The sequence below is a fragment of the Leopardus geoffroyi genome, chromosome D2 (assembly GCF_018350155.1).
Source record: "Leopardus geoffroyi isolate Oge1 chromosome D2, O.geoffroyi_Oge1_pat1.0, whole genome shotgun sequence".
In the NCBI taxonomy this organism is placed as follows: Eukaryota; Metazoa; Chordata; class Mammalia; order Carnivora; family Felidae; genus Leopardus; species Leopardus geoffroyi.
In genome coordinates, this window is record NC_059334.1 from 30018945 (window position 1) to 30044566 (window position 25622).

At 37.0% G+C, this 25622-nt stretch overlaps 1 protein-coding gene across 3 annotated transcripts in view; it reads right to left on the reverse strand.

Annotated features, from left to right (window-relative positions):
- DNA2 (DNA replication helicase/nuclease 2) overlaps positions 1 to 25622 on the reverse strand; it is a 50785-nt gene that overhangs the window by 15605 nt on the left and 9558 nt on the right. For all 3 annotated transcript variants that reach the window (XM_045437609.1, XM_045437611.1, XM_045437610.1), the window contains 10 exons: positions 21565 to 21696; positions 16962 to 17181; positions 10953 to 11070; positions 10233 to 10398; positions 7746 to 7940; positions 6234 to 6464; positions 3910 to 4026; positions 3721 to 3830; positions 2798 to 2907; positions 1460 to 1684 (listed from right to left, as the gene is read on the reverse strand). In XM_045437609.1, coding sequence (XP_045293565.1) covers positions 1460 to 1684; positions 2798 to 2907; positions 3721 to 3830; positions 3910 to 4026; positions 6234 to 6464; positions 7746 to 7940; positions 10233 to 10398; positions 10953 to 11070; positions 16962 to 17181; positions 21565 to 21696 — 1624 coding nt within the window. The remainder of the gene's footprint in view (positions 1 to 1459; positions 1685 to 2797; positions 2908 to 3720; positions 3831 to 3909; positions 4027 to 6233; positions 6465 to 7745; positions 7941 to 10232; positions 10399 to 10952; positions 11071 to 16961; positions 17182 to 21564; positions 21697 to 25622) is intronic.

Below are 25622 nucleotides of genomic sequence, written 5' to 3' on the forward strand. Positions count from 1 at the left end.
AATGTCAATATCCTAGTTCTTTACTAGTTTTGTAAAATGGTGCCATAGGGCAAAGGATATACATGATGTCTATTATTTCTTACTACTGCATGCAAATCTATAGTTATCTCAAATACTAAGTTTAATTTTTAAAAAGTCAATCAGATATACATCTTAGCCACTTCAAAATTTTTCAATAACTGCTATAGACATTTGACAAAGGACTTGAAGGAACAGCCTATTACATTTACTTTAAGAGATTTTTTTTCAGACAAAAATATCAGTTAATTCCAGAGGGGCACCTGGCTGGCTCAGTAAATAAAGCATATGACTCTTGATCGTGGGGGTTGAGTTCGAGCCCCATCTTAGGGGTGGAGATTACTTAAAAATAAAATCTTTAAAACAAAACAAAAAACAAAAACACTTCCCAGAAAAATATATACAAAACATTAAATAATAAAATAAAAACTAGGTTCTATATCAAAGTCTGGAAATACCTATAACAAGTCTGTTCATGTACCATTGCTTTGAATTTGAACTTGCTAAAAAATCCCGATTATTAGTAATATAATAACATGTAATATAATAATGTGTTTGGTGTTCCTCTGGGTTTCTGGCACAGAGCTACTAAAACCCTTGGAATTTCATGAGTGCAAGGGGTGAGAGGAATATCTTTTGTTATTCATAATAAATCCCTTTCAACCACACCTCAGTTTATCCTGAGATGGGAGTTGGTTGCCAGAGGAACAAACCTAGAGATTAAAGAGTCAAAACTTTCAGCTCCACCCCCTCCCCTCTACCTCAGGGAAGGGGAGAGGGGTGGGGATTGAGCTAATCACCAACCACCAATGATTTGATCAATCATGCCTACATGATGGAATCTTCATAAAAACCCTAAACAAAGGGGTTTGAAGAGCTTTTGGTTTGATGAACACCTGGTGCTGGGAAGGTGGTTCATCTGCAGAGGGCATAGAGCTCCATGCCCCTCTCCACATTCCTTACCCTATGCATCTCTTACATCTGGCTGTTCCTGAATTGTACCCTACATAATACATAATACATGGCTTTGTGAGCCATTCTAGCAAATTCTCGACCCAAGGAGGGGGTCATGGGAACCGCAATTTATGCCTGGTTATGCAGATAACACAGAAGGCCCAGATTTACAACTGAGAACTGAAAGGGGTAGTACAATCTTATTGGGACTGAGCCCTAACCTGTGGAATCTGCACTAACTCCAGGTAGTTAGTGTCAGAAGTGTTTTTGAGTAGAGAGCAACAAGTTTTCCTTTATTAGGATATTTTAATCTAGAAGATGGGAGCCCTGAATAAGAAACCAGAAACCTCGTCTCAGTTCAAAAGCAAACAGTAAATTATAAATTAATAAATTGGTCAACGTGACTGAATTTCCCAGAATGCCATTACTCCAATCACTCTAGCTGCAAAAATTACTGTTGGCATTATCATGCAATAATTGTACTTACATGACTATTGTAGAGTTCTTCTAGAAGAGCTAAGGATGTAATGGACTTGGATCGGCAAACTTCCTCCTCTGTGAATTTCTGGATGTCTAGATGTACCTTCTGAGTCTGACCCAAACGCAAAAATCCTATTTTAAACTTTGCTAACTTCAAAAGAATATTGTCAACAGCAGAGTGTGTATAGCTGGTCAACAAAACACTAAAACCACAGGCATAGAGAATTCTTACCTAATAGTGAATAAAAGAAAGGAAAACAGCATTATTTTTAATTCCAGATAATTTTTAACATGCTTATATTTTTCAAACAGAATCAGAAAACTTAATAGTTAGGAAGCATATCTTAAGAGCTGAGCCAAGGTAACTTTTTATTAAGTTAAAGTGTTTTATGACAATCACATGGCATTATTGTTAAGGATATGTTAATAACATATTATTAGTGATAATAAAATTGAATACGTATGAACTTTGAATAATGCCTTGCACACAGTATTAATCGATAAATATTTGTTGCCATCATTTTGGTTATTCTAAGATTAGCACAGAAATTTACTGACATGGAGGGAGAATACCAGAAAAATCTATTTCAACCACTTCTATATAATTTATCATTTTTATTTACTTTATTGTTTAATGTTTATTATTAAATATTTATATTTATATTTTTATATATATTCTATAAATAATTATATTTATTATATAAATATTATATTTATAAATATTTTATATTCACACATATATTTTAAATTTTTTAAATATTTTAAAATTTTAAAATATTTAGAAATGTATAAATATAACATTATATTTATAATATATAAACATATATTTATATAATATTTAAATATATATAAATATTTATATTTATATATTATTAAATATTTATTATTTTTGAGAGACAGAAAAAAAGTGTGCACACATGCACGCACATGCAAGCAAGGGAGAGGCAGAGATAGGGAGACAGAGGATCTGAAGCAGTCTCTGTGCTGACAGCAGAGAGCCTGACGTGAAGCTTGAACTCACAAACCACGAGATCATGACCTGGGCCCAAGTCAGATGCTTAGCCGACTGAGCCACCAGGCATTTTTTAAAGGGAAGGAAAACATACAATGACATACATGCCACCAACAGAAAGAGATCTCAGACAATCCTAAATGCAGGAAACCTACAACATGATTACAATTTTTTGTGACTTAGTTTTTCTATTTCTCCTGTCATTCTAAAAGGTTAATTTGAAATGAAGACTTGATTTAAAATTCAGCCCTTTTGATAGCAGACATCACACTGTCTGAACTGAGAAGCTGATTTAAATACTTAAGTTTCTAAGCAAAAGAATGATAACCTTACGAGAGTACATATGGTAGTTGTTTTTCCTGTTCCAGGCATGCCCACGATGAGTGTGTAGTCTTTTGAAAGAAGTACCTTTTTCATTGCTTGCCTCTGAGGTTTATTCAAACCTGCATTTAAATTTTAAAATAATGGGAAAAAGAATGTTGGATTTCAGTGAGCAAATTAACTAGAAGAAAAGTAGCCTTGGGGTGACTGGGTGGCTCAGTCCATTAAGCCCCGTCTACGGCTTAGGTCATAATCTCACAGTTTATGAGTTCAAGCCCCACATCGGGGCTCTGTGCTGACAGTGCAGCCTGGAGCCTGCTTCAGATTCTGTGTCTCCCTCTCTCTGCCTCTGCCCTGCTCACACTCCGTCTCTCTCTCTCTCTCTCTCTCTCTCAAAAAAGAAAGCAGTCTCTATTCAAGTCTGTTCTTCAATACATCTGTTTGTCTCTCTTTCTTTCTTTCTTTCTTTCTTCTTTCTTTCTTTCTTTCTTTCTTTCTTTCTTTCTTCCCTCTCGCCTTCCTTCCTTCCTTCCTTCCTTTTTTAAATGTTTATGCATTTTTGAGAGAGAGATATAAAGCACAAAGAGAGGAAGGGCAGAGAGAAGGGAGACACAGAATCTGAAGCAGGCTCCAGGCTCTAAGCTGTCAGCACAGAGCCCTATGAGGGGCTTTAACTCAGGAACTGTGAGATCATGACCTGAGCTGAAGGTAGATGCTTAACCGACTGAGCCACCTAGGCGCCCCCAATAGGTCTTTTCAAAATAAGAAAATGTGACAGTGATGTTAAAGTGTATATGTAAACTGTTTCCTAAGAGAATCTGTCCAAAAATAATAACTGCAAGTTAAATAAATAACAAACATGACAGACTATGACATACATTACATTATAAATACAACCGAGAACAATGGTAGAAGACATGCTCATTATCACATACCTTTCAGAATGCAGGCAACTGTATCCTTTGCATCATGTGGAAGAACAGAACTGAGGTAGGATATAAACTGAGGTTCACGAAAGTCAATGATCAAATCTCGAAGTTTCTGACTGACAAGGAAAAAAAATGCTTTTAGTAATATTCCTTAGGAAAGTGGGGTAAATTTCAGATTTATTCATTGTTACAAACCTGACACGAGTATTTTCCATCAATTTCGAAAGATTTCCTAATGGGGTATCTATATCACAATTCTTTTCTTCCTGGTCCAATCTGAACAAAGTTGATTCGGGGAGTACTGACAAGTTCCTACAACAGCAAAACACATGTACATAAATGTTTTTCATTTAACACGGTCAGTCTATGTAAGAAATACACTGCTGTTTGCTAAGAGTAAATGGGCCAGAATAGCTATTAAAAATGGCTACTAGGCCCTAAAATTCATACTTGCCAATCAAAGACAATAGAAGAAGGGTGGACTGGCAGGAAAAGAGAGAAAAGTAGGGTACAAGACACTAAGGTCAAAGCAGTTAATCAGGAACCTACATCTGCTGACAATTCACTAGGCCTTGCTTTACAGTCTAGCCTGGGCTCACCACCCCCAGAAGGATCCTGAACACATGGCCCCTCTCTCTTCTAGCCTGGAGCACAGGTCTCTTTCCTGATGCCTTCTCCCACTCTTCCTCCAGCTCCTCAAACCCTAGGGTTCCTTCCATGGTCCTGTATACTGCTCTTCCTTGGAATTTCCCTTTGGTTCAAGCCCTTATGTGGCTCTGACCTCATATTCCTCTTCCAACTGGTTGCTCACCCAAGCTTCAGGTTTGGATATCCAGCAGGCAGCAGTATCTTTCCACGTGGCCAAACCAAGGCTATGAAACTGAATATATTCAAAACTGAACAAATCTTCATCCCTGCTGAACCTGATCCTCATTCTGTGGTTCTGATCCCAGTTAATAGCACTTGCTTCTATACCACCGCTTTATTCTTTCCTCTCCCTTAACCTCACCCTCTTCCCAACCTGCATATTCAACCAGCATACATTGTAAAAGGAGAAAATGAAATGGTGAGAGCTCAGAATAAGCTTCATAGCTGACAAAGGGGGTCTAGCCTGCCTGCCATTCATGTGGTTGTGAGAACTAGATCAGATTATGTCCACATAAGCATTATAAAACAGAATATGCTAGATAAATGTTTGGCAGTTTGGTAGCTCCTCAAAATATTAAACTCAAAATAGTGCATAGCCCAGCAATACCACTGGTAGGTACCTACAAAGGAAAATAAAAAATATATTCACATATGGGGCGCCTGGGTGGCTCAGTCAGTTGAGCATCCGACTAGCTCTGATCATGATCTCACAGTTCGTGAGTTCAGGCCCTTCATCGGGCTCTGTGCTGACAGCTCAGAGTCTGGAGCCTGCTTCAGATTCTGTGTCTCCCTCTTTCTCTCTGCCCCTCAAAAATAAAGAAAACTAATAAAAAATATTTAAAATATATATATATATATATATTCACATAAAAATTTGTATGTGTATATTTATAGCAACACTAGCTATAACACCCAAAATGTGAAAACAAGTCAAATGTCAATCAGCTGATAAATGGAGGAGCAAAATGTGGCCTATCCACATAACAGAATATTATTCAGACATACAGAAATAAGGTACTGGTAAATGCCAAAACTTAGATGAACCTCATAAACATTATACCAAGTAAAAGAAGCTAGGCAATAAACAACAACAACACATATTTTGATTCTATTTATATGAAATATCCAGACTAGATGCATCCATAGAGACAGAAAACAGAATAGTTGTTGCCAGGGACTGAGGGGAGATAGACTGCTTAATGGGAATGTTTCCTTTCAGGGTGATGAAAATACTAGATAGAAGTGACAGTTACACAATATACTGTGAATGTATTAAAGGTCACTGAACTGTATGTTTTTAAATGGCTAGTGGTTAATTTTGTGTTATGTGAATTTTACATTTTTTTTTTTAAGAAAAGGGAATGAAGTGGGGCACCTGGCTGGGTCAGTCGGTGGAGCATGCAACTCTTGACCTAGAGGTGGAGAGTTCAAGCCCTAGGTTGGGCATAGGGATTAGTTAAAAAAAAAAAAAAAAAAAAAAAGGAAGGAGTGGGGGAATGAAGTATTGACATGTGCTACTCCATGAAGATGAATCTCAATAACAGTATTGAAATGCCAGTGAAAAATGCCAGTCACAAAAGACCACATATTGCATAATCCCATTTATAGGAAATGTTCAGAACAGGCACATTTAGAGAGACAGAAAAGAAACTGGTGACTCCCTAGTGTAGGGGGTGTGAATACCAAAGGGTACAAGGGTTCTTTCTGGAGTAATGAAAATATGCTAAAACTGACTTTGGTGATGGCTGCACAACTCTAAGAATATACTAAAAAGCATGGAATTGTATACTTTAAACGAATGACTAGTATAGTATGTAATTTACATATCAATAAAGCTGTTACCCACCCCCTCCAACGGAACTTTTCATTACCTGTCTAATAAACAGGTTACTGATGTCATGTTAATCTCCTTCACATATCCCCTAGACAAAGCAAACAGTTTTCTCTCTTCTCCACTTAAAATAACTCTATCACCTGCCATTAGATTTGTGATAGGCATGGCACCATTTTTACGTTGAAAGTTATGTAAATATTGCCCATCACAAACTGTCTTTACACGTTCTGTTCTAATCAGGTTTCCAATGCAGTTGCCACTCTCTTCCCTATGAAACAGAGAGAAAGAGAAAAAGCTTCCATTTACATCATATATATAAATACTGTATTTGCATTTTTCCACAATTTACTTGTTCCTCTGACCCCTGGAAGTTATAATGGTAACAATGAGCCCATCATTTTTACATTTTCTACAATCTACACTGAAGTGTTAGAAATGCTAAGGAAACATTCTGTTAGTTTTAAAATAATCTCTCACCAAACCATCCCTAGACAAGTGCTAGGAAGCACATCCCTTGTTGCACCCACAGGCTGGTTTCTCTGAACAACATGTATCAGCACTTTGAACTCTGAACAATACCTCAACTTCGTATGCTGATACATGTAACATTACAGAAAACAAATGGTAATAATGTTTCCTGAACCTGATGTGAAGAAAATAGTGCCTATTTCTTTAGTATTTATAAAAGGATTTGTAATTATTCTTATTAAAATAATGGCAAGCAAACTGATAATTCCACTGTTTCTAAGAGATAAGTATTAAGCATTTACAATCTCTCAGGCACTACTATTAAATACTATACAACTTCAGAAGCTTGCTGGCATGTACACTTGACACATTTACTATACTTATGGAGTCTATCAAAAGCTACTTACACTTTATCCACTGTAATGACTCCTTGTGTTAAAATTTACTATTAAGAAAATGATTCAATTATTTCTAAAGTCACATTAAAATCAATATTCATTCTCAAAAGTTATAAACAAGTAGATCAAAAGCAACTAAATACTAAAGAAAAATACTATGTAAAGATAACAAAATTACTTATTTATAAGCAACTTGTAAAAAAATAGATATCACAAAATGACTGACCAACTTTAGAAAATTTGAATCCATATTTATAAGCAACTTGTAAAAAAACAGATCTCACAAAATGAAAGATGGACCAACTTTAGAAAATTTGAATCTGTATCAGAACTTACTAAATATATAAACTTTATAAAATACTAAGTGAAACTTCATTAACTTGTACTCTACTAGGATGCTAAAATTCACCTTATGATATATTAAACTTTATGCTCTTTTCAATGATAAACAAGGACTTACCAATAATTTTTAAAATAAGATTTCTCAAGTCATATTTAACCTACTAAAAGTAACAATTGTGCTCTACTTAGAAATAATTCCTTCATAGCCATCTAGAGTTGGCATGAATATATGACATTGCACATCTCTGAAATGTTATTACATATCCTGACATTTTTCCAAATGTCATCCCATTAGCTAATATAAGTTACTGACGTTTTACTGTATTAAATGGACCACTCACATTTCTGAAGCAGGCATTAACCATATATGTTGGTGATTCTTTTTATTATCCTTTGATTGTGACTCCAGGGTTAACATTAGACACCAAAGGCTGAAATACTCCAAGTGTGAAAGCTTCAGATGTTGGGTTTCTTCTTTTATTTTGGGCAGCATGCCAATCGGGACTGAACTGTCATCCATCTGTTGTTCAACTGCTCTAAAGACATAGCTCCAAGTCAGAGATGTATATAAAATATTAGACTGGCTAGCTATAAAAATGAGGCTATTTCTAAAATAAGCACATGTATATGATGATCACCATAGCTTATAACCAAAGCTAATTTTCGTTAAAACTCATTTCAACATGTTATAAGCAAAATGGCTTTTTATAAAACAAAATGCGTAAGAAACCCAATACTGCATTATTTTGCTTTTAAGGACTATCACCCTAACTTAAGTTTGGGATACTCTAGTTTTCATTCCTATATGTAGCAAATCTTGGCTTTTTATACAATTGCATTTCTCAAAATCACAATATTGTACATCCAGCTCTGTATCATAAGAATGTCAACATAAAAACATGGAGAATTGTATGGAATATAAATTCTGCTTAATACTAATTTTGGGATTATTATATAGAAATAAATGTTATAGAGGCATACAAAACATAAAGAATAAAATAAGATTTCTTCTGCCTTTAAGAGATCATTTATTTGATAAAATACTTTTAAAAGTCCTTTATGGGGACCTGGGTGGCTCAGCTGGTTAAGTGTCTGACTTCAGCTCAGGTCATGATCTCAAGGTTCGTGGGCAGCCTGGAGCCTACCTCTGATCTGTGTTTCCCTCTCTCTGCCCCTCCCCCACTCGCACTCCGTCTCTCCCTCTCAAAAATAATAATAATAATAAACATTAAAAAAATTAAAAAGTAAATAAATAAAAGTGCTTTATGTGGGAGCGCTTGGGTGGCTCGGTTGTGTCCAACTTCGGCTTAGGTCATGATCTCATGGTTCGTGGGTTCGAGCCCTGAAAACAGTTCTGTGCTGACAGCTCAGAGCCAAGAGCCTACTTTGGATTCTGTGTCTCCCTCTCTCTGGCCCTCCCCTGGTCACACTCTGTGTCTCTCTCAAAAATAAATAAACATTAAAAAAAAAAAGTCCTTTATGTGAATAGACTGAATTAGAACTTTGGACTTAAACAAAAGAACTTTGGTCTTGCTTTGATATTGTTTCCTACTCTGTATTTACATCTAACTACTTTTTTGTGTCCTTCAAGATTTCCACTGGCCTACGAAGGTCCATAAGAGACCTTATAAACTCCCCATACATAGAAAAATACACATATAGGCACCTGGCTAGCTTAGTCAGTAAAGCATGCAACTCTTTATCTCAAGACTGGAAGTTAGAGCCCCATGCTGGGTATAGAGATCACCTAAAAAAAAAAAAAATCTTAAAAAAAGAAAAGAAAAATAGACATCTATAAACAAAACAAGTCTGTTGAATCATACCAAAAGAAACAATTTCCCTGTTTTTAACTAGACAAGGCATGAAATTAAAATAGCAACTAAGAACTGGAAGATTTCTTAAATATCATTTAAGAAAAGTTACTTAGAATTCCTATACTAATTCCCTTTCTCTCTTTTTAAGATTTTTTATTTTGGGGTACCTGGGTGGCTCAGTCGGTTGAGTGTCTGACTTCGGCTCAGGTCATGATCTCATGGTTCGTGAGTTTGAGCCCTGCGTTGGGCTCTGTGCTGACAGCTCAGAACCTGGAGCCTGCTTCAAATGCTATGTCTCCCTCTCTCTCTGCCCCTCCACTGTTTGCACTCTCTCTCTCTCAAAAATAAATAACATTAAAAAATTTTTTTAATTTTTTAAATTTAAATTATTATTTTTTTTAATGTTTATTTGAGAAAGAGAGAGAGAGAAAGAGAGAGGACATCAGTAGGGGAGGGGCAGAGAGAGAGGGAGAAAGAGAATCCCAAGAAGGCTCCACTGTCAGTGCAAAGCCCGATGTAGGGCTCAACTCCACAAACAATGAGATCATGACCTGAGATGAAATCAAGAGTCAGACGCCCAACCAACTGAGCCGCCCAGGTGCTCCAAAGATTTTTTATTTTTAAGTAATCTCTACACTCTACATGGGGTTCAAACTTACAACTCCGAGATCAATTCGCATGCTCCACCAGTTGAGCCAGCCAGACGTCCCTTAACCAGAGTCCATTAAGTCCTAAAATTATTTCATTTCCCCAGAAACTATTTGCAGCAAAAATAAGTAACCACTTTTGGAAAAAGCTTAGAATGCATTCTATTATTCCCCAAGGAAAAAGGCTGCTTACAAAATATGAACTGTGCTTTTATTCCCCCTACTCTCTTCATTTTAGGAATACTACCCACAAAGAAAAATAACTAAAATGAAATCATCAATGCCAGACCATACAACAAAGTTAAATCCTTTTAAGTTGAGTAAATACTTAACTGGAACGAATACTTTTGGAAGGCAATGTTTTTACCTGCTATAAAGAGCACAGTTGCCAACATGTGAACAGTATTTACAAGTTTGCTCTTCCTCAATTATTTGTGGCAAAGGAGCAAGGTTTGTCTTCTCCTTTCCAACAGAAGATTTGCTAATACGGTTAGACAAAGAGAATGCCATCTGGTTTCTTAGCCTTAATAATTCTATGGGGGAAAAAGGGGGGTAGTTTAAGAATTAAGTAAAGCTTATTACATATCCTTCTCACATAAAGCTTTCAGATTTAAAAACATAAAATAAACAACATTCGTATTTCCCATTACACTAGAACAACCACTGTTAACAAATTGGCATATATTTCCTTCAACTTTTGCTCACTTGATAAGTTCTTTTAAACAACGATATATCTCATAAACAGTAAATATTGTGAAGTTGGTATTTATAATTAAATTTTAAGGATGAATACAGCTATCTAGAATGTCTCAAATATGACAGGAAGCTTAAAATAAATTTTTGAATAATAAAACTTTAAAAAGTTAATGTTTTCATCTATACAGTATATTGTTCAAATTCTTTTAAAAATATACCACAATCAATCAATCAATGAATCAATCAATCCACAACTACACATTACAACCTGTATTAGGTCTAGCAAATATAGTGGATACTGCCAGGTATATACACAGATTGCCAAAGGTTAAAGGAAAAAAACAAACAAACAAAACCCAGGGAAGTAAAAATTGAGAGAGAACAGCTCAACCTCTTTTATCAAGATGTTTGGCGGGCACAGGGTACATGTGGCCAGTCTTGAGGTAAAGGAGCAGGCCGGCCTCTGGATCAGCTCTCCTCTCTTGACTTAGCAGTGTGTACAGAACAAGCTGTGAAAAAACATTGTACATTTTGTCAAATAAAACTTGAGCTCTCATATTTCCATGCATGTTTAGCAATCAACACATATTGTAATTTTAAAATCAAAAGGTCAATGAAGTTATTTCCATTTTGAAAACAATACAAGGCAAATTAGTAGAGGTAACAGGATAATTCAATGACAAATATTTAATTTCCACAACATGACCACTGTTTATACTTCTCAGTTTTACACCAAAAAGAGATACATAGAATTTTTCTTAGTAAATATTTAGATTTCCAATAAATTAAAGAGGGAAATTAACCAAACTATATTTCACATTCTGAAGTTAACAGACTTTAGACACTATTTTCCCTGTTTAAAATAAGTGAACTAAATAAAATAAATAAAATAAGTGAACTAAACACAAAAATGCGTATTACTTATGTCATAGTTACTGGGACAACTAAGTGAGACTAATTCTACAGCGTTCACTGCTTTTTGCAGAGCATGAGTCATTATTAACTGCATTAAATTTATGTGGTGCTCTCCTGGGAAACCATCTAAGACAAGTTAGAAACACCTGGTTTACAGTTCGTGAAAACACCTTAGCAGTAATGGCAAGTCATTCAGTCACAGACACCCTACTAACAAGTTAGCTTGTTTTCCAAGAGATTTCCAAGATGAAAATGTTGAATGATTTGTCTTTAAATCATTCTAAAATACCAACACCAGTCATTGTAATTAACATGCCTACATAGGTCAAATTATAATTACATTCTTGTTTTCTAAGCTATATTTAAAATATAATGGGGCACCAGGCTGGCTCAGTCAGTAGAGCATAAGACTCTTGATCTCGGGCTTGAGTTGGAGCCCCCCATTGCATGTAAAGATTACTTAAAAATAAAATATATATTTTAAATTTTATTTATTTTGAGAGAGAGAGCATGCACACAAAAGCTGGGGAGGGGCAGAGAGACAGAGAGAGAGAGAGAGAGAGAGAGAGAGAGAGAATCCCAAGCAGGCTCCTGGCTGTCAACACAGAACCTAATGTGGTGCTTGATCCCAAATCAAGATGCCCTTACATAATATCCTGATGAAGGGCTGTTGCTTCAATATTTGAGCCTATGAAGCATGTTTTGGGAGGCAGTTTTACAAACATACTACTCGTGTTCGTGTTCCCTGATACAGCATAGGTACCAAATAAAACTTTTGAAAAACCTTTTTAAATTAAAATGAATCCTTAAGTGACAGGTAGAGCCTTGGGGCTGTAGACCAAGGGAGTCATCTGAAATTGTTTCCTTCTGTGCTGTTTTTCCCTCCAAAGAACTGAGGCAGAAGGAAGGAATATAAAGAACTCTGATGCTGGAACTTATTAGAAGGGAAAAGTACCTGAAATGACATTTTCTTATATTGTAACAAAAGGAAATTGGGTTGATATTTTACAGTATTATAATTCAACTGTATCACAAGTTAAACAGGTTTTTTTTTTTTATAAGCTGGTTTAGATATCATAGCTCCATATAATATTTTTCCTTTAAAAAATGTGTTTTGGGTGCCTGGGTGGCTCAGTCAGTTAGGCATCTGACTTTGGCTCAGGTCATGATCTCATGGTTTGTGAGTTTGAGCCCTGCATCAGGCTCTGTGCTGACAGCTCAGAGCCTGGAGCCTGCTTTGGATTCTATGTCTTCTCTCTCTTCTGCCCGCCCCCCCACCCTGCCCCATTCATGCTCTGTCTCCATCTCTCTCTCAAAAATAAATAAACATTACAAACATTTTTTTTTTTAATGTGTTTTAGGGGTGCCTGGCTGGCTCAGTCAGCAGAGCATGTGACTCTTCATGTCAAGGTTGGGAATTCAAACCCCATGCTGAGAGCTTACTTTAAAAAAATAACAAAATTGGGGCTCCTGCATGGCTAAGTTGGTTAAGCATCTGACTGGCTCAGGCCATGATCTCATGATTCATGGGTTTGAGTCTCACATCAGACTCTGCACTGTCAGCACAAAGCCTGTGTGGGATTCTCTCTCTCCTTCTTTCTCTGCCCCTTCCCTGCTCTTTCTCTCTCTCAAATAAATAAACTTAAAAAAAAAAAAAGACAAAAAATAACAAAATTTAGGGGGGCCTGGGGAGCTCAGTTGTTTGAGCATCTGACTCTTGATTTCTACTCAGGTCATGATCTCATGGTCCATGACATCGACCCACGTGGGGCTCCGTGCTGAGTGTGAAGCCTTCTTGGAATTCTCTTTCCCTCTCTCTCTGCCCCTTCCCCACGTGCTCTCTCCCGCTCTCAATAAATAAACAAACAGAAAAAAAAAAAGAAAAAAGACATGAGTTTTGGTAACATTATCCATTTATAAAGACCTTCCTTGGAGCGCCCGGGTGGCTCAGTCGGTTAAGCGTCCGACTTCGGCTCAGGTCACGATCTCGCAGTCCGTGAGTTCGAGCCCCGCGTCGGGCTCTGTGCTGACGGCTCAGAGCCTGGAGCCTGTTTCAGATTCTGTGTCTCCCTCTCTCTCTGACCCTCCCCCGTTCATGCTCTGTCTCTCTCTGTCTCAAAAATAAAAATAAAACGTTAAAAAAAATAATAATAAATAAATGGAGAAGGATATTTGTCATTAAAAAAAAAAAAAAAAAGACCTTCCTTAAATTAAGTTAGTCTATAACATGAGCTTTTTCTGCATTACCAAAGTGAAACAGTCAGATCTTCTAAGAGGGGATATATATGTCTTTCCTCATCCCCAATACCTATATAACTCAATGGTTTACTATAATTTCTTCAATGTCTCTTTTTTACTTTTTGTTGTTGTTGTTAATTTTAGAGAGAGAGAGAGGGAGAGAGAGAGAGAATGCACACGCATGACTAGGGGAAAGTGGCAGAGGGAGAGAGAATCATAAGCAGGCTCCATCTTCTGCCCAGAGCCCAACCTGGGGCTCAATCCCACGACCCTGGGGTCATGACCTGAGCGGAAATTAAGAGTCAGATTCTCAACCCACTGAGCCACCCAGGCGCCCCTCCTTCATTCTTGAATAGTGAATATGCAATATAAATTCCAATATTTTTAAAAAAAAAATTTTTTTTTAACGTTTATTTATTTTTGAGACAGAGAGAGACAGAGCATGAATGGGGGAGGGTCAGAGAGAGGGAGACACAGAATCTGAAACAGGCTCCAGGCTCTGAGCTGTCAGCACAGAGCCCGACGCGGGGCTCAAACTCACAGACCACAAGATCATGACCTGAGCCGAAGTCGGCCGCCCAACCAACTGAGCCACCCAGGCGCCCCATAAATTCCAATATTTTTGTTTGAGCCTTGCTCTAATCATTTTCCTCGTGTTTTAATATAAGAAATACTATTTTATTCTTAAAATTCTTCTTGTAGCTTCTCTTCTTGCAAAGATAAAAGTTTCAACTGACTAAAATTAATTACAATTAATATTCTTTGTATACAATAATATTCTTGAAGGTAAAGTCAGAATGGCAACCTCAGAATGTCTTCGAATCTTGACAACTTTAGATGCTAAAATGCTTTTAAAATTTTTTTTTTCTTTTTTTTCAACGTTTTTATTTATTTTTTTTGGGACAGAGAGAGACAGAGCATGAACGGGGGAGGGGCAGAGAGAGAGGGAGACACAGAATAGGAAACAGGCTCCAGGCTCTGAGCCATCAGCCCAGAGCCCGACGCGGGGCTCGAACTCACGGACCGCGAGATCGTGACCTGGCTGAAGTCGGACGCTTAACCGACTGCGCCACCCAGGCGCCCCCTTTTTTTTTTAATTTTTTTTTTTCAACGTTTTTATTTATTTTTTTGGGGACAGATGCTAAAATGCTTTTATATTTCTCTTCCTTTTAGCAATCAAAAGTGATTTCAATCAAACTTGTCATTAAAAAAAAAGTAAAATTTTCAGTCACATGTACATAGAACACTTTTTTTCAAATCTTTGACTTCAAAAACAGCTTTTCTTATATCTTGGCATGATTTTCCTTCCTCAAGAGAGCTTTAATCTTTAATGAATTTAATCTTTAATTCATTATTTTAGCCATTCCTGTATTGCCAAAGTGAAAAGTTCAAGTCTTCTAATAGCAGAAATCTATTTTATCCTCTACCTCCAATATCTGTAAAACCCAATAAGGGGTGAAACACCAATTCCCAAATGGAAAAGCTTGCATGGGAACATTTGGTGATGGGTATACAATTAAGAATGGTGAGACAGATTTAATGAGAAAAAGTCCCTTTAATCGCTGATTATTTTGAATCCGAACAGTACTTTATATAAAATCTGTTGAAACTAAAAAAAAAAAAAAAAAATCTGCTGAAATATCATGTAAAATTCCAAGGGCAAAAGGAAATTTAAGTTATATTACAAATGCTATGTTGTTATATTATTTATTCCCATAATATATATTATACCATAAAAATACAATAATAGTACTATCTTTTAGTTTTACCTTTGTTGGTATAAAACTGTCTAGAACATAAATAAACTTAAAAAAATATTTGGGGCATCTGGGCTCAGTCGGTTAAGCATCCAACTCTTGATTTTGGCTCGGGGCATCATCTTGCAGTTGGTGGGTTCAAGCCCCACATTGGGCTCTGCACTGATAGTATGGAGCCTGCCTGGGATTCTCTCTCCCCTTGTCTCTCTCTCTGCTCCTCCTCCACATGTGCGCGCTCTCTCTCTCAAAATAAATAAATAAGCTTAAAAAAAAAAAAAACTGTTTAGAATATGCCACAGACTGCCAATGTGGAGATGGGCAGTGGGAATGAAAATAATTAGAAAATTGGGAGGGGGGATGGGCTAAATAGGTAAGGGGCATTAAGGAATCTACTGAAATCACTGTTGTACTATATGACAACTAACTTGAATATAAATTTAAAAAAATAAATTAAATGAAAAATAAAAAAAATTTTCAAAAAGAAAATAATTAGAAAACAAAATAAAATTTCATGTTAATTGCTTTAAGTCATTATAAATAATATAAATTCCAGATCGTTTTGGAAGACAATAAAAGACTGTTGGGTTTATACATACCTAATACAAATCCATATTACTTTAAGATTTCTCAGAAACTTTAATACGTTAACATGCATCATTACATCTTCAAATATACTTGGTTTCTGCAACTTTTATCACCAAAGAATTATTTTTTTAGGAGTATCTGTTTCATAGTTTGGCAGCATAAACTTGGCGACACTGGCCTACAAATTCAGCTATCATATTTCTTTGCTGGGGAAAACTTTCTGCTATAGCTATGTATACATTTATAAACAAATTGAGTACTCTGGGTACGTCCCAAATTGAAAAGGACTGAGGGGCTCCTGGCTGGCTCAGTTAGAAGAGCATATGACTCTTGATTTAGGAGTCATGAGTTTGAGCCCCATGTTGGGTGTAGAGATTATTAAAAAAAAAAAAAAAAAAAGTACTATATGAAACTTAAATAACAATTATACAAATTGAACCAAAATCTGTAAGCAGACCTACATTTTTTTCAGACCTATTTTTTTTTTATTGTTTTAATGTTTTATTTATTTTTGAGAGCGAGAAAGAGAGGGATACAGAGTATGAGCGGGGAAGAGGCAGGGAGAGAGGGAGACACAGAATCCGAAGCAGGCTTGAGGCTCTGAACTGTTAACACAGGGCTCGCATGGGACTAGCACCCACAAACCATGAGATCATGACTTAAGCTAAAGTCAGACGCTTAACCGACTGAGCCACCCAGGCGCCCCAAATATATATATTTTTTAAATGTGTATTTATTTTGAGAGAGAGTGAAAGTGGAGAAGGGGTAGAGAGAGAGAATCTCAAGCACGACACACAACTTGATCTACAAACCATGAGATGACTTGAGCCAAAATCAAGAATCAGACACTTAACCAACTGACCCACCCAGAAACTCCCAATTTTCTTGTTAAGACTTATACCCACCTGACTACGATGTTCAATAGAATTTAATTCTTTGCCAGTTTTAAGTTCCAAAGGCATTATCTTATATTTCGTTTTATATCCTCGATGTATTTTCACACCAACTGTGACATCTATTTTGCCTTTCAATCCAAACCTAGGGGACCAAATGCTTTCTTCAATATCCAATGAATTTATGACTTCAACATTACACGTTGAATTATTGTTACTACCATCACTTGGCCTAAAAAACAAAACACAAAAATACTTAATTAGAACAACTTAGCTCGTTTCTCATATGCTGGCATTAACTTCATTTTACAACAGAGAATGTGGGGATGGGAAACCATCCACATACCTTTATAGCAGTGATTCTCAAAGTGTGGCTCCTAGACTGGCAGCATCAGCATCACCTGGGAACTTGTTATAAAAGCAAATTCTCAGGCTCCACTCCAGACCTACTCAATCAGAAACTCTCTAGGTGAAGCTGAGCAATTTGTTTCACAAACTCTGCAAGTGATCCTGATGCATGCTCAAGTTTGAGAACTGCTATCCTATAGCCTCTAACTAATGTAATTTAAACTTTCTTAATGTTTATCATCTATCCTTTTCAGTTCATTTCTACTACAATGTTCCTAACTTGGGCCTTTAAATTCCCCAGTCCTAGATTACTTACAGAAGTCTATTTAGACTATGGAAGCCACAATACCAATCTGAATATTCTGGTATACAATTATTACACTGATTAATATAAAATGGCTTGAATATGGTTGCACCCAAGGTAGCAAAGGTGTGTTCTTCATTAACACCATATTAAACTGCGTATGAGCTACCTTTCCCCATCACCTATGCAGTGTGTGTCTTGATTATCCAACTTCACCGCTATACTCCCCACAACTATCTTCAAAAGGACCTCATGTGCTCCTACATTTCCTCATTGTTTTCTTTACTTAATCATTAAATGAATCCATCTCTGTCACTATCAATATTTAAAACTAAGTACTCAGCATTGTTGTTTGTATTACAAGAGGTTCTGAGTTTAATATCTTAACTGTTAAAAAAGCCAAGAGCACAGGAAGGAGGAAAAAAAAATCTATAAACATCGAAGGAATTAGGGGATGAAAATAACTTTCCAAGCCTCTTATACTTTTCTTAGATCTAAGATTTATTTTCAGAGCAGTAAGTTACTCTTCAGGAGAAAAGTCAGATAAGCACTAACTTTTATTAATCCTATTTCAGACTCAAAGCCAAATAAGATATTAAATCTAATGGAAATCTTACATGAAAAGGAAAATTTTTCTAGTAATAAAATGTAGTTTAAGGGCACCTGGGTGACTCAATCAGTTAAGCAGTCTTAATTTCGGCTTGGGTCATGATCTCACGGTTCGTGGGTTTGGGCCCCACATGTGGCTCTGCAATGATGGTGCAGAGCCTGCTTGGCATTCTCTCTCTCCCTCTCTCTCTGTCCCTTCCTGGTTCACAGGCTCACTCTCTCTCTCAAAAAAAAAAAATTTTTTTTAAGTATTTTATGACATACAAAAATTGAGACTTATTATAACCATCAGAATACATGATTTAGTTGACTCTGGTTTACTAATTTTATGTTATTTATTTATATCAGCAGCTATTTCTTAACAAATGAGAATATTTTTTAAGAGAAAAATTGCCACCTTCAGTAACTTTTTTAGCTGTTTCAGGATGCTTCAAATATAATCTCCAGGTATGTATGAAATTCAAGAAAGCTACAACTTATCTGAAATTTCTTAAATATTATTGTTTTCTCTATCCAAATGTTATCTAATCGTGTTATATATTCAAATATGCTGTGAAATAACACAAACTTTATTATTCACAAAATGTTACATATATACTTAATAGAAGATAGGTAATGAAACTGTTAATGTTGCTAATAAAATTCATTCCCCTAGAAAAAAGAGTAATGTGATTTTACACCTAGATCTGTGGAATAAATGACAGTATTTGAATTCAACTACTATGATTTTAATCAACATAATGCTATAAAACTCCTTCAAGAAGGACCTGATGGAGAATAGAGTATCATGAAAATGAAGAAAATATACATTTACCACCAATTGATGAGAAAGTTGTCTCTTAAAAAGGCTTTTAAAGGTCTCATTCTTGGGATGTCTGGGTGACTTAGTTGGTTAAGCATCTGACTTTGGCACAGGTCATGATCTCACGGCTTGTGAGTTTGAGCCCTGCATCGGATTCTGTACTGATAGCTCAGAGCCTGGAGCCTGATTCAGATTCTGTGTCTCTTTCTCTCTCTGCTCCTCCCCCACTCACACAGTCTCTCTCTCTCTCTCTCTTTCTCAAAATAAACATTAAATAATTAAAAAAATAAATAAATAAAGGACTCATTCTCTGTGCTATATACTAAATTTTTTGTTGTCGTTGGTTTTGTTTTGTTTTGTTTTGTTTTTTTAAAGACTGGCTATAAACTGCTGGGAAAAGGGCACAAGCTAAAATACAGAGGAGCGCCTTCTTCACAGACATATAAGATTCCATTAGAAATAACTGAGACAAAGAAAAATCTTATACCAAAACACAGAGATGAGAACACTGAGCTGGGAATCTTGATTCCTACTATAGACTCAACTCCATCACTGTTTTTCATATAAAACCTAAACAAGTCACGCTACATTTCAAGTCAAAGACAACTCTGAATCCCACCTTTTCCCCAGCTTCCTGATATACTTCTTCCAGCCTACCAAATCCCTTGTTGATCCATCCTAATCCCTCAGCCTCCTTTGATGGAGTCTACTCATCTCCCCCTCTGTCCTTACATAGCACACCCTTACCTCCCAGAGTTCTGTGCCTCTTCTGTTGCCCTGCATGTTTTCTTTGAGCAATGCCCTCCACTCCTATGTTTTCAACTACCAGCAACAGAGTTTTGGAGAGAGTTAGTCTCCCTGTAACACTAGTACCTAGCATAATCCTGAGCACAGACACAGCGTATGGAATACGTGTTTGCTGAATAGGTTAAGTCCATGAGTCTATGAGAAAATGCAGCTTATGACTGCAAAAACAATAAGTTTTAACCAAAAGAAAAAACATGGAGACAAAATGCTAAAACAATTAAAGAGTAAAAGAAAAGCTAATATCTGAAACAACCATGAAAATGGATATTCACTACAATTTTAACTTTCAAGCAAATTTAAAGGACTCCAAAATAAACAAGAAAGGAAAAGAAAGGTGTGTAGTGAGGGAGGGTAAATAAGGATAAAGAAACAATTAGGAACAAGAGAAATCAAAAATTCAGCTTGTAATTATTACAGAAAATCAATAGAGACCAGAATGACAGAAATACTACAAAACAATGCAAGGAATCAAGAAAAGAATGACTACTTAATAAACACTTAGTTGTTTATCACAATGAAGACTAAAGTACCAAGATCCATGCCCTATCCTAGACACAGGCAATCTGCTCCAAAGAAATAACAAAGAATGAAGCATTTATAAATTTATAAAAAACACTACAAGGTTGGGGCGCCTGGGTGGCGCAGTCGGTTAAGCGTCCGACTTCAGCCAGGTCACGATCTCGCGGTCCGTGAGTTCGAGCCCCGCGTCGGGCTCTGGGCGGATGGCTCGGAGCCTGGAGCCTGTTTCCGATTCTGTGTCTCCCTCTCTCTCTGCGCCTCCCCCATTCATGCTCTGTCTCTCCCTGTCCCAAAAATAAATAAACGTTGAAAAAAAAAAAAAAAAAAAAAAAACACTACAAGGAGAGGCTGGGGGTTGGGTGGGGGACACCTGGGTGTTGGACTTTGGCTCAGGTCATGATCTCACGGTTCACAAGTTCGAGTCTCACATCAGTCTCGCTGCTGTCAGCACAGAGCCCACTTTGGATCCTCTGTCCCCTTCTCTCTGCTGCTGCCCAGCTTGCATGCGCTCTCTTTCTCAAAAATAAATAAACATTGAAAAAAAACAAAACACTACAAGGGGGCACCTAGGTGGCTCAGTCAGTTAAGCATCCTACTCTTGATTTCAGCTCAGGTCATCATCCCAGGGTCGTGGGATTGAGCCCTGGAGTCTGCTTAAGATTTTCTCATTCCTTCTGCCCCCATCCCTGCTCAAGTGTTCTCTCTCTCTAAAAAAAAATTAAATTAAATTTAGTTTATTTTTAAAGTTTAATTTATAAATAAATATATATTTCAAAATCAAAAAAATAATAAATAAAATAATATAAAAATCTAAATCCTGGCAAACTGATTGTGGCAATGGTGCACAACTCTACAAATATACTGAAAGTCACTGAACGGGGGAGGGGCAGAGAGAGAGGGAGACACAGAATCGGAAACAGGCTCCAGGCTCTGAGCCATCAGCCCAGAGCCTGACACGGAGCTCGAACTCACGGACCGCGAGATCATGACCTGGCTGAAGTCGGGACGCTCAACCGAATGCGCCACCCAGGCGCCCCCAAAAAATAGAATTTTTATTCACTAGATTATTTTTGGTTTTGGAAAGACACTCAGAACTGTAATTTATAAAATAAGCAAACAAAAGCTAGTTGCAATAACTTGACCTTTTAAAAAGCTTTAATTCAACATACAGAATAAAATCCTAATCTGAACATATGAACACCATATAAACAAAATGAGTTTCTTACAGAGAGAGCTGCATCTGAGGGAAGTCAGTTGAAATATATTTATGCATGAAATCTCCGGCCCATTTAGAAAATGAAGGAAGATACTCCTCTACTTCTTGTTTTATCTCATCTTGATTCAAATTTAAGCGATACCTGCCAAAATAAGAGATTAAACATGAAAGCATGAATATGAAAAAAGTAAGTAAGGACAAAAATATCCAAATAAGCAACTTAAGTTACTCAGCAACTAATTAACGGATATATAACGCGGTGTATACATGGGGCACTTGGCTGGCTCAATCATAGAACATATAACTCTTGATCTCAGGGTCATGAGTTCAAGCCCCACATTGGGGATAGAGTTTACTTAAAAAATAAATAAATAAAATCTTCTGTGGGGGTGCCTGGATAGCTCAATCAGTTAAGTGCCTGACTTCAGCTCAGGTCATGATCTCATGGTTGGTGGGTTTAAGCCCCATTTGGGGCTCGCTGCTGTTAGCACAGAGCCTGCTTCGGATCCTCTGTCCTCCCTGCTCTCTGCCCCTTCCCTGCTCATGCACTCTCTCTCAATAATAAACAGACATTTTTAAAAAAATCTTTTTTTAATGTGGTACATATGTACAATGGAATATTATTCAACCTTAAAAAGAAAGAGAGCAGAACCCTCTGAGCCCTCCAAAAGAACTGGTTCAGCAGGGAAGACAAAATTAGCAACCCTAGCTCTGCCAAGATTGTGTCTCCTGGGCATAGCAGCAACCTCAAGCTGAAAGAGAAGCTGAAATCCCTGAAGCCAGAGAGCAACTGCTAATACCAAAATACCCCAAATGATCATACATTCAGAATACCAGAGGCAAAGGTTATCCTTACAAAAGGCTGCTTCAAATCTGGCAACTTCCAGTTGATAAAAGAAGATGTAGGCGAGAATGCGGGAAAACAAGGATTCATGTAAACTAGTACAATGCCTATAGAGAACAATTTGGCAATAATTATCAAAAATGTTATTTATTTTTGGGGCACCTGGGTGGCTCAGTCGGTTAAGCATCCAATTTCAGTTCAGGTCATGACCTCACAGCTCATGAGTTCAAGCCCCATATTGGGCTCTGTGCTGACAGTTCAGAGCCTGGAGCCTGTTTCAGATTCTGTGTCTCCGTCTCTCTCTGCCATTACCCTGCTCATGCTCTCTTTCCTTCAAAAATGAATATTTCAATAAATATTTTTTTAATGTTTATTTATTTAAATAATCTCTACACTCAACATGGGGCTCAAACTCACAACCCCAAGATCAAGAGTCACATGCTATTCCAACTGAGTCAGCCAACCTCAGTATTCAAAATACTAGATGTACCCAGACTAGATCCTGTCCTGGAGGGGAAAAAGATGGTATGAAGGAAGGACATTATTGGACAAAAATGTGGACAGATCAGACAAAAGTATTTTACCAATATTAAATTTCCTGATGTTGAAACCATATTGTGACTCCATAAAAGAAAAGCCTAATCTTAGGAAACACACACTATACATTATGATTTTTTACTTCAGGGGCATAAGCCCTGAGCCCATCTGGCTCATCATTAGTGACAACGAGCCATGAGCAAAGTCCTTGGCTAGCAGCAAGCTGCCTCATCAAGCACTTAGGCCCCTCACCCAGCCATCAAACATCACCACGTGCCTGGCCCCAACCACAGAGAGTATGGGGAGTAAAGGCCTGAAGGCAAGGTGAGCAAGATCAGCTCTTCCCATTGCAGTAAGCATCCTGAGCCCACAGGGCACCCCAGAATGTCCAGGGCCCTGCTCAATCTGTTCTATGGCTAGCATCTTCATGGTATACAGCCCATTGTGTATACCAGATGTATACTACACAACCTTAGGGGAAAAAAATCTATACACACGCACACACACATTTAGCAGATGAATCTGAGTAAACAGTACATGAGTGTTGACTGCACTAATCTTGCAACTTTTCTTTAAATTTGAAATTATTTCCAAATAAAAAGATGTTTTAAATGTTTTAAGTGTACATATTCTGTGGCCCAACAATTCCACTTCTAAGTATTTAACCCAATATATGCCTCACAGGTGTGAAATAAAAGATGTATAAAGGTATTTCTTAGGGGCGCCTTACTTAGTACAGCATACAACTCTTGATCTCAGGGTCGTGAGTTCAAGCTCTGCATTGGGTATGGAGCCTACTTTAAAAAAAATCTTGGGGCACCTTGGTTGAGCATCTGACTTTGGCTCAGAACCCACAGTTCATGGGTTCAAGTGCCATATCAGGTTTTGCGTTGACAGTACAGAGCCTGCTTTGGATTCTGTCTCCCTCTCTCTCTGCCCCTCACCTGTTCAAGCTCTCTCTCTCTCAGAAATAAACATTAAAGAAAATGTTTTTAAATCTCTAAAAAAAAAAGTTATCTCTTATAGGATTGCTAATAAAAGCAAAGATTGAAATGCCAAGGAGATACTTAAATAAATTACAGTACATCCATACAATGAAACATTATGTCATTATTAATTAAAAATGAGACAGCTTGATGAGTACTGATATGGAATGATCAGCAAGATTTAATCTTTAACGTGAACTTAAATCTTTAAGTGAACAATAATATACATGGTATTCTACAATTTACCTAATGAAAAATATATAGGTGTGTGTGTGTGTGTATGTGTGTGTAGGTGTGGATGTGTGTATACACACACACACACACACATACATTGTCACACATAAATGTTTGAAATCTCTGTGAAAGGATATATAAAAAACTGATAGCAATGGTTGTCTTTAGGGAAAGGAACTAGGTAACAAGTAGGATACAGGGAGAAAGGACTTACTTTTTTACCATATACCTTCTTGTACTATTACAATATGGTAAACACAAATTTATAATCTGTTTAAAAATAATAACATTATTTAAAAAATACCTGCACAATTGGGTACTCATTTCCTTTTTTTATTATTATTTAATTTTTTTAATCTTTATTTTTGAGAGAAAGAAAGAGAGAGAATACAAGTGGGGAAGGAGCAGAGAGAGAGGGAAACACGGAATCCAAAGCAGGCTCCAGTCTCAAGCTGTCAGCACAAAGCCCAATGTGGGGCTCACTCATGAACCATGAGATCATGACCTGAGCCAAAGTCAGATGCTTAACAGACTGAGCCACCCAGGCACCCTGGGTAATCTTTTCCTAAATAACTTTCTCTAACCATCATGGAGCCATTCTTTACTGTCATAATCTCCTTAGGCAGATTCTTCCAAGTGTTTTATTTCTTACAGAGCAGGACTCTATTTAAAATCTCCAAACCAGTTCATACTCATTATTTAATGTCTTCTGCATTTAAATTCTCCCTTTTTACCAAAAACCATAAAATACCTAGGAATAAACCTAACCAAAGAGATGAAAAACTATTCACTGAAAACTACAGAAAGCTTATGAAAGAAATTGAAGAAAACACAAAAAAATGGAAAAACAGTCCATGCTCGTGGATTAGAAGAACAAATACTGTTCAAATGTCAATACTACCCAAACCAATCTACATATTCAATGCAATCCCTTTCAAAATAACACTGGCATTCTTCACAGAGATAGAACAAACTATCCTGTATGGAAGCAGAAAAGACCCTGAGTAAGCCAAAACAATCCTGAAAAAGAAAACCAAAGCCAGAGGCATCACAATTCCGCACTTCAAGCTGTATTACAAAGCTATAGTCATCAAGACAGTATGGTACTGGCACATGAACAGACACATAGATCAAGGGAACAGAATAGAGAACCCAGAAATAGACCCACAAACATATGGCCAACCAATTTTTGACAAAACAGGACAGAATATCCAATGGAAAAAAGACAGTCTCGGTGCAGCTGGGTGGCTCAGTTGGTTAAGCTTCCGACTTCAGCTCAGGTCATGATCTCACGGTTTGTGAGTTTGGGCCCTATGTCGGACTCTGTGCTGACAGCTCAGAGCCTGGAGCCTGCTTTGGATTCTGTGTCTCATTCTCTGTCTGCCCCTCCCCAACTTGTGCTCTGTGTCTCTATATCTCTCAAAAATAAATGTAAAAAAAAAAATTTTTTTTTTAAAGTCTCTTCAG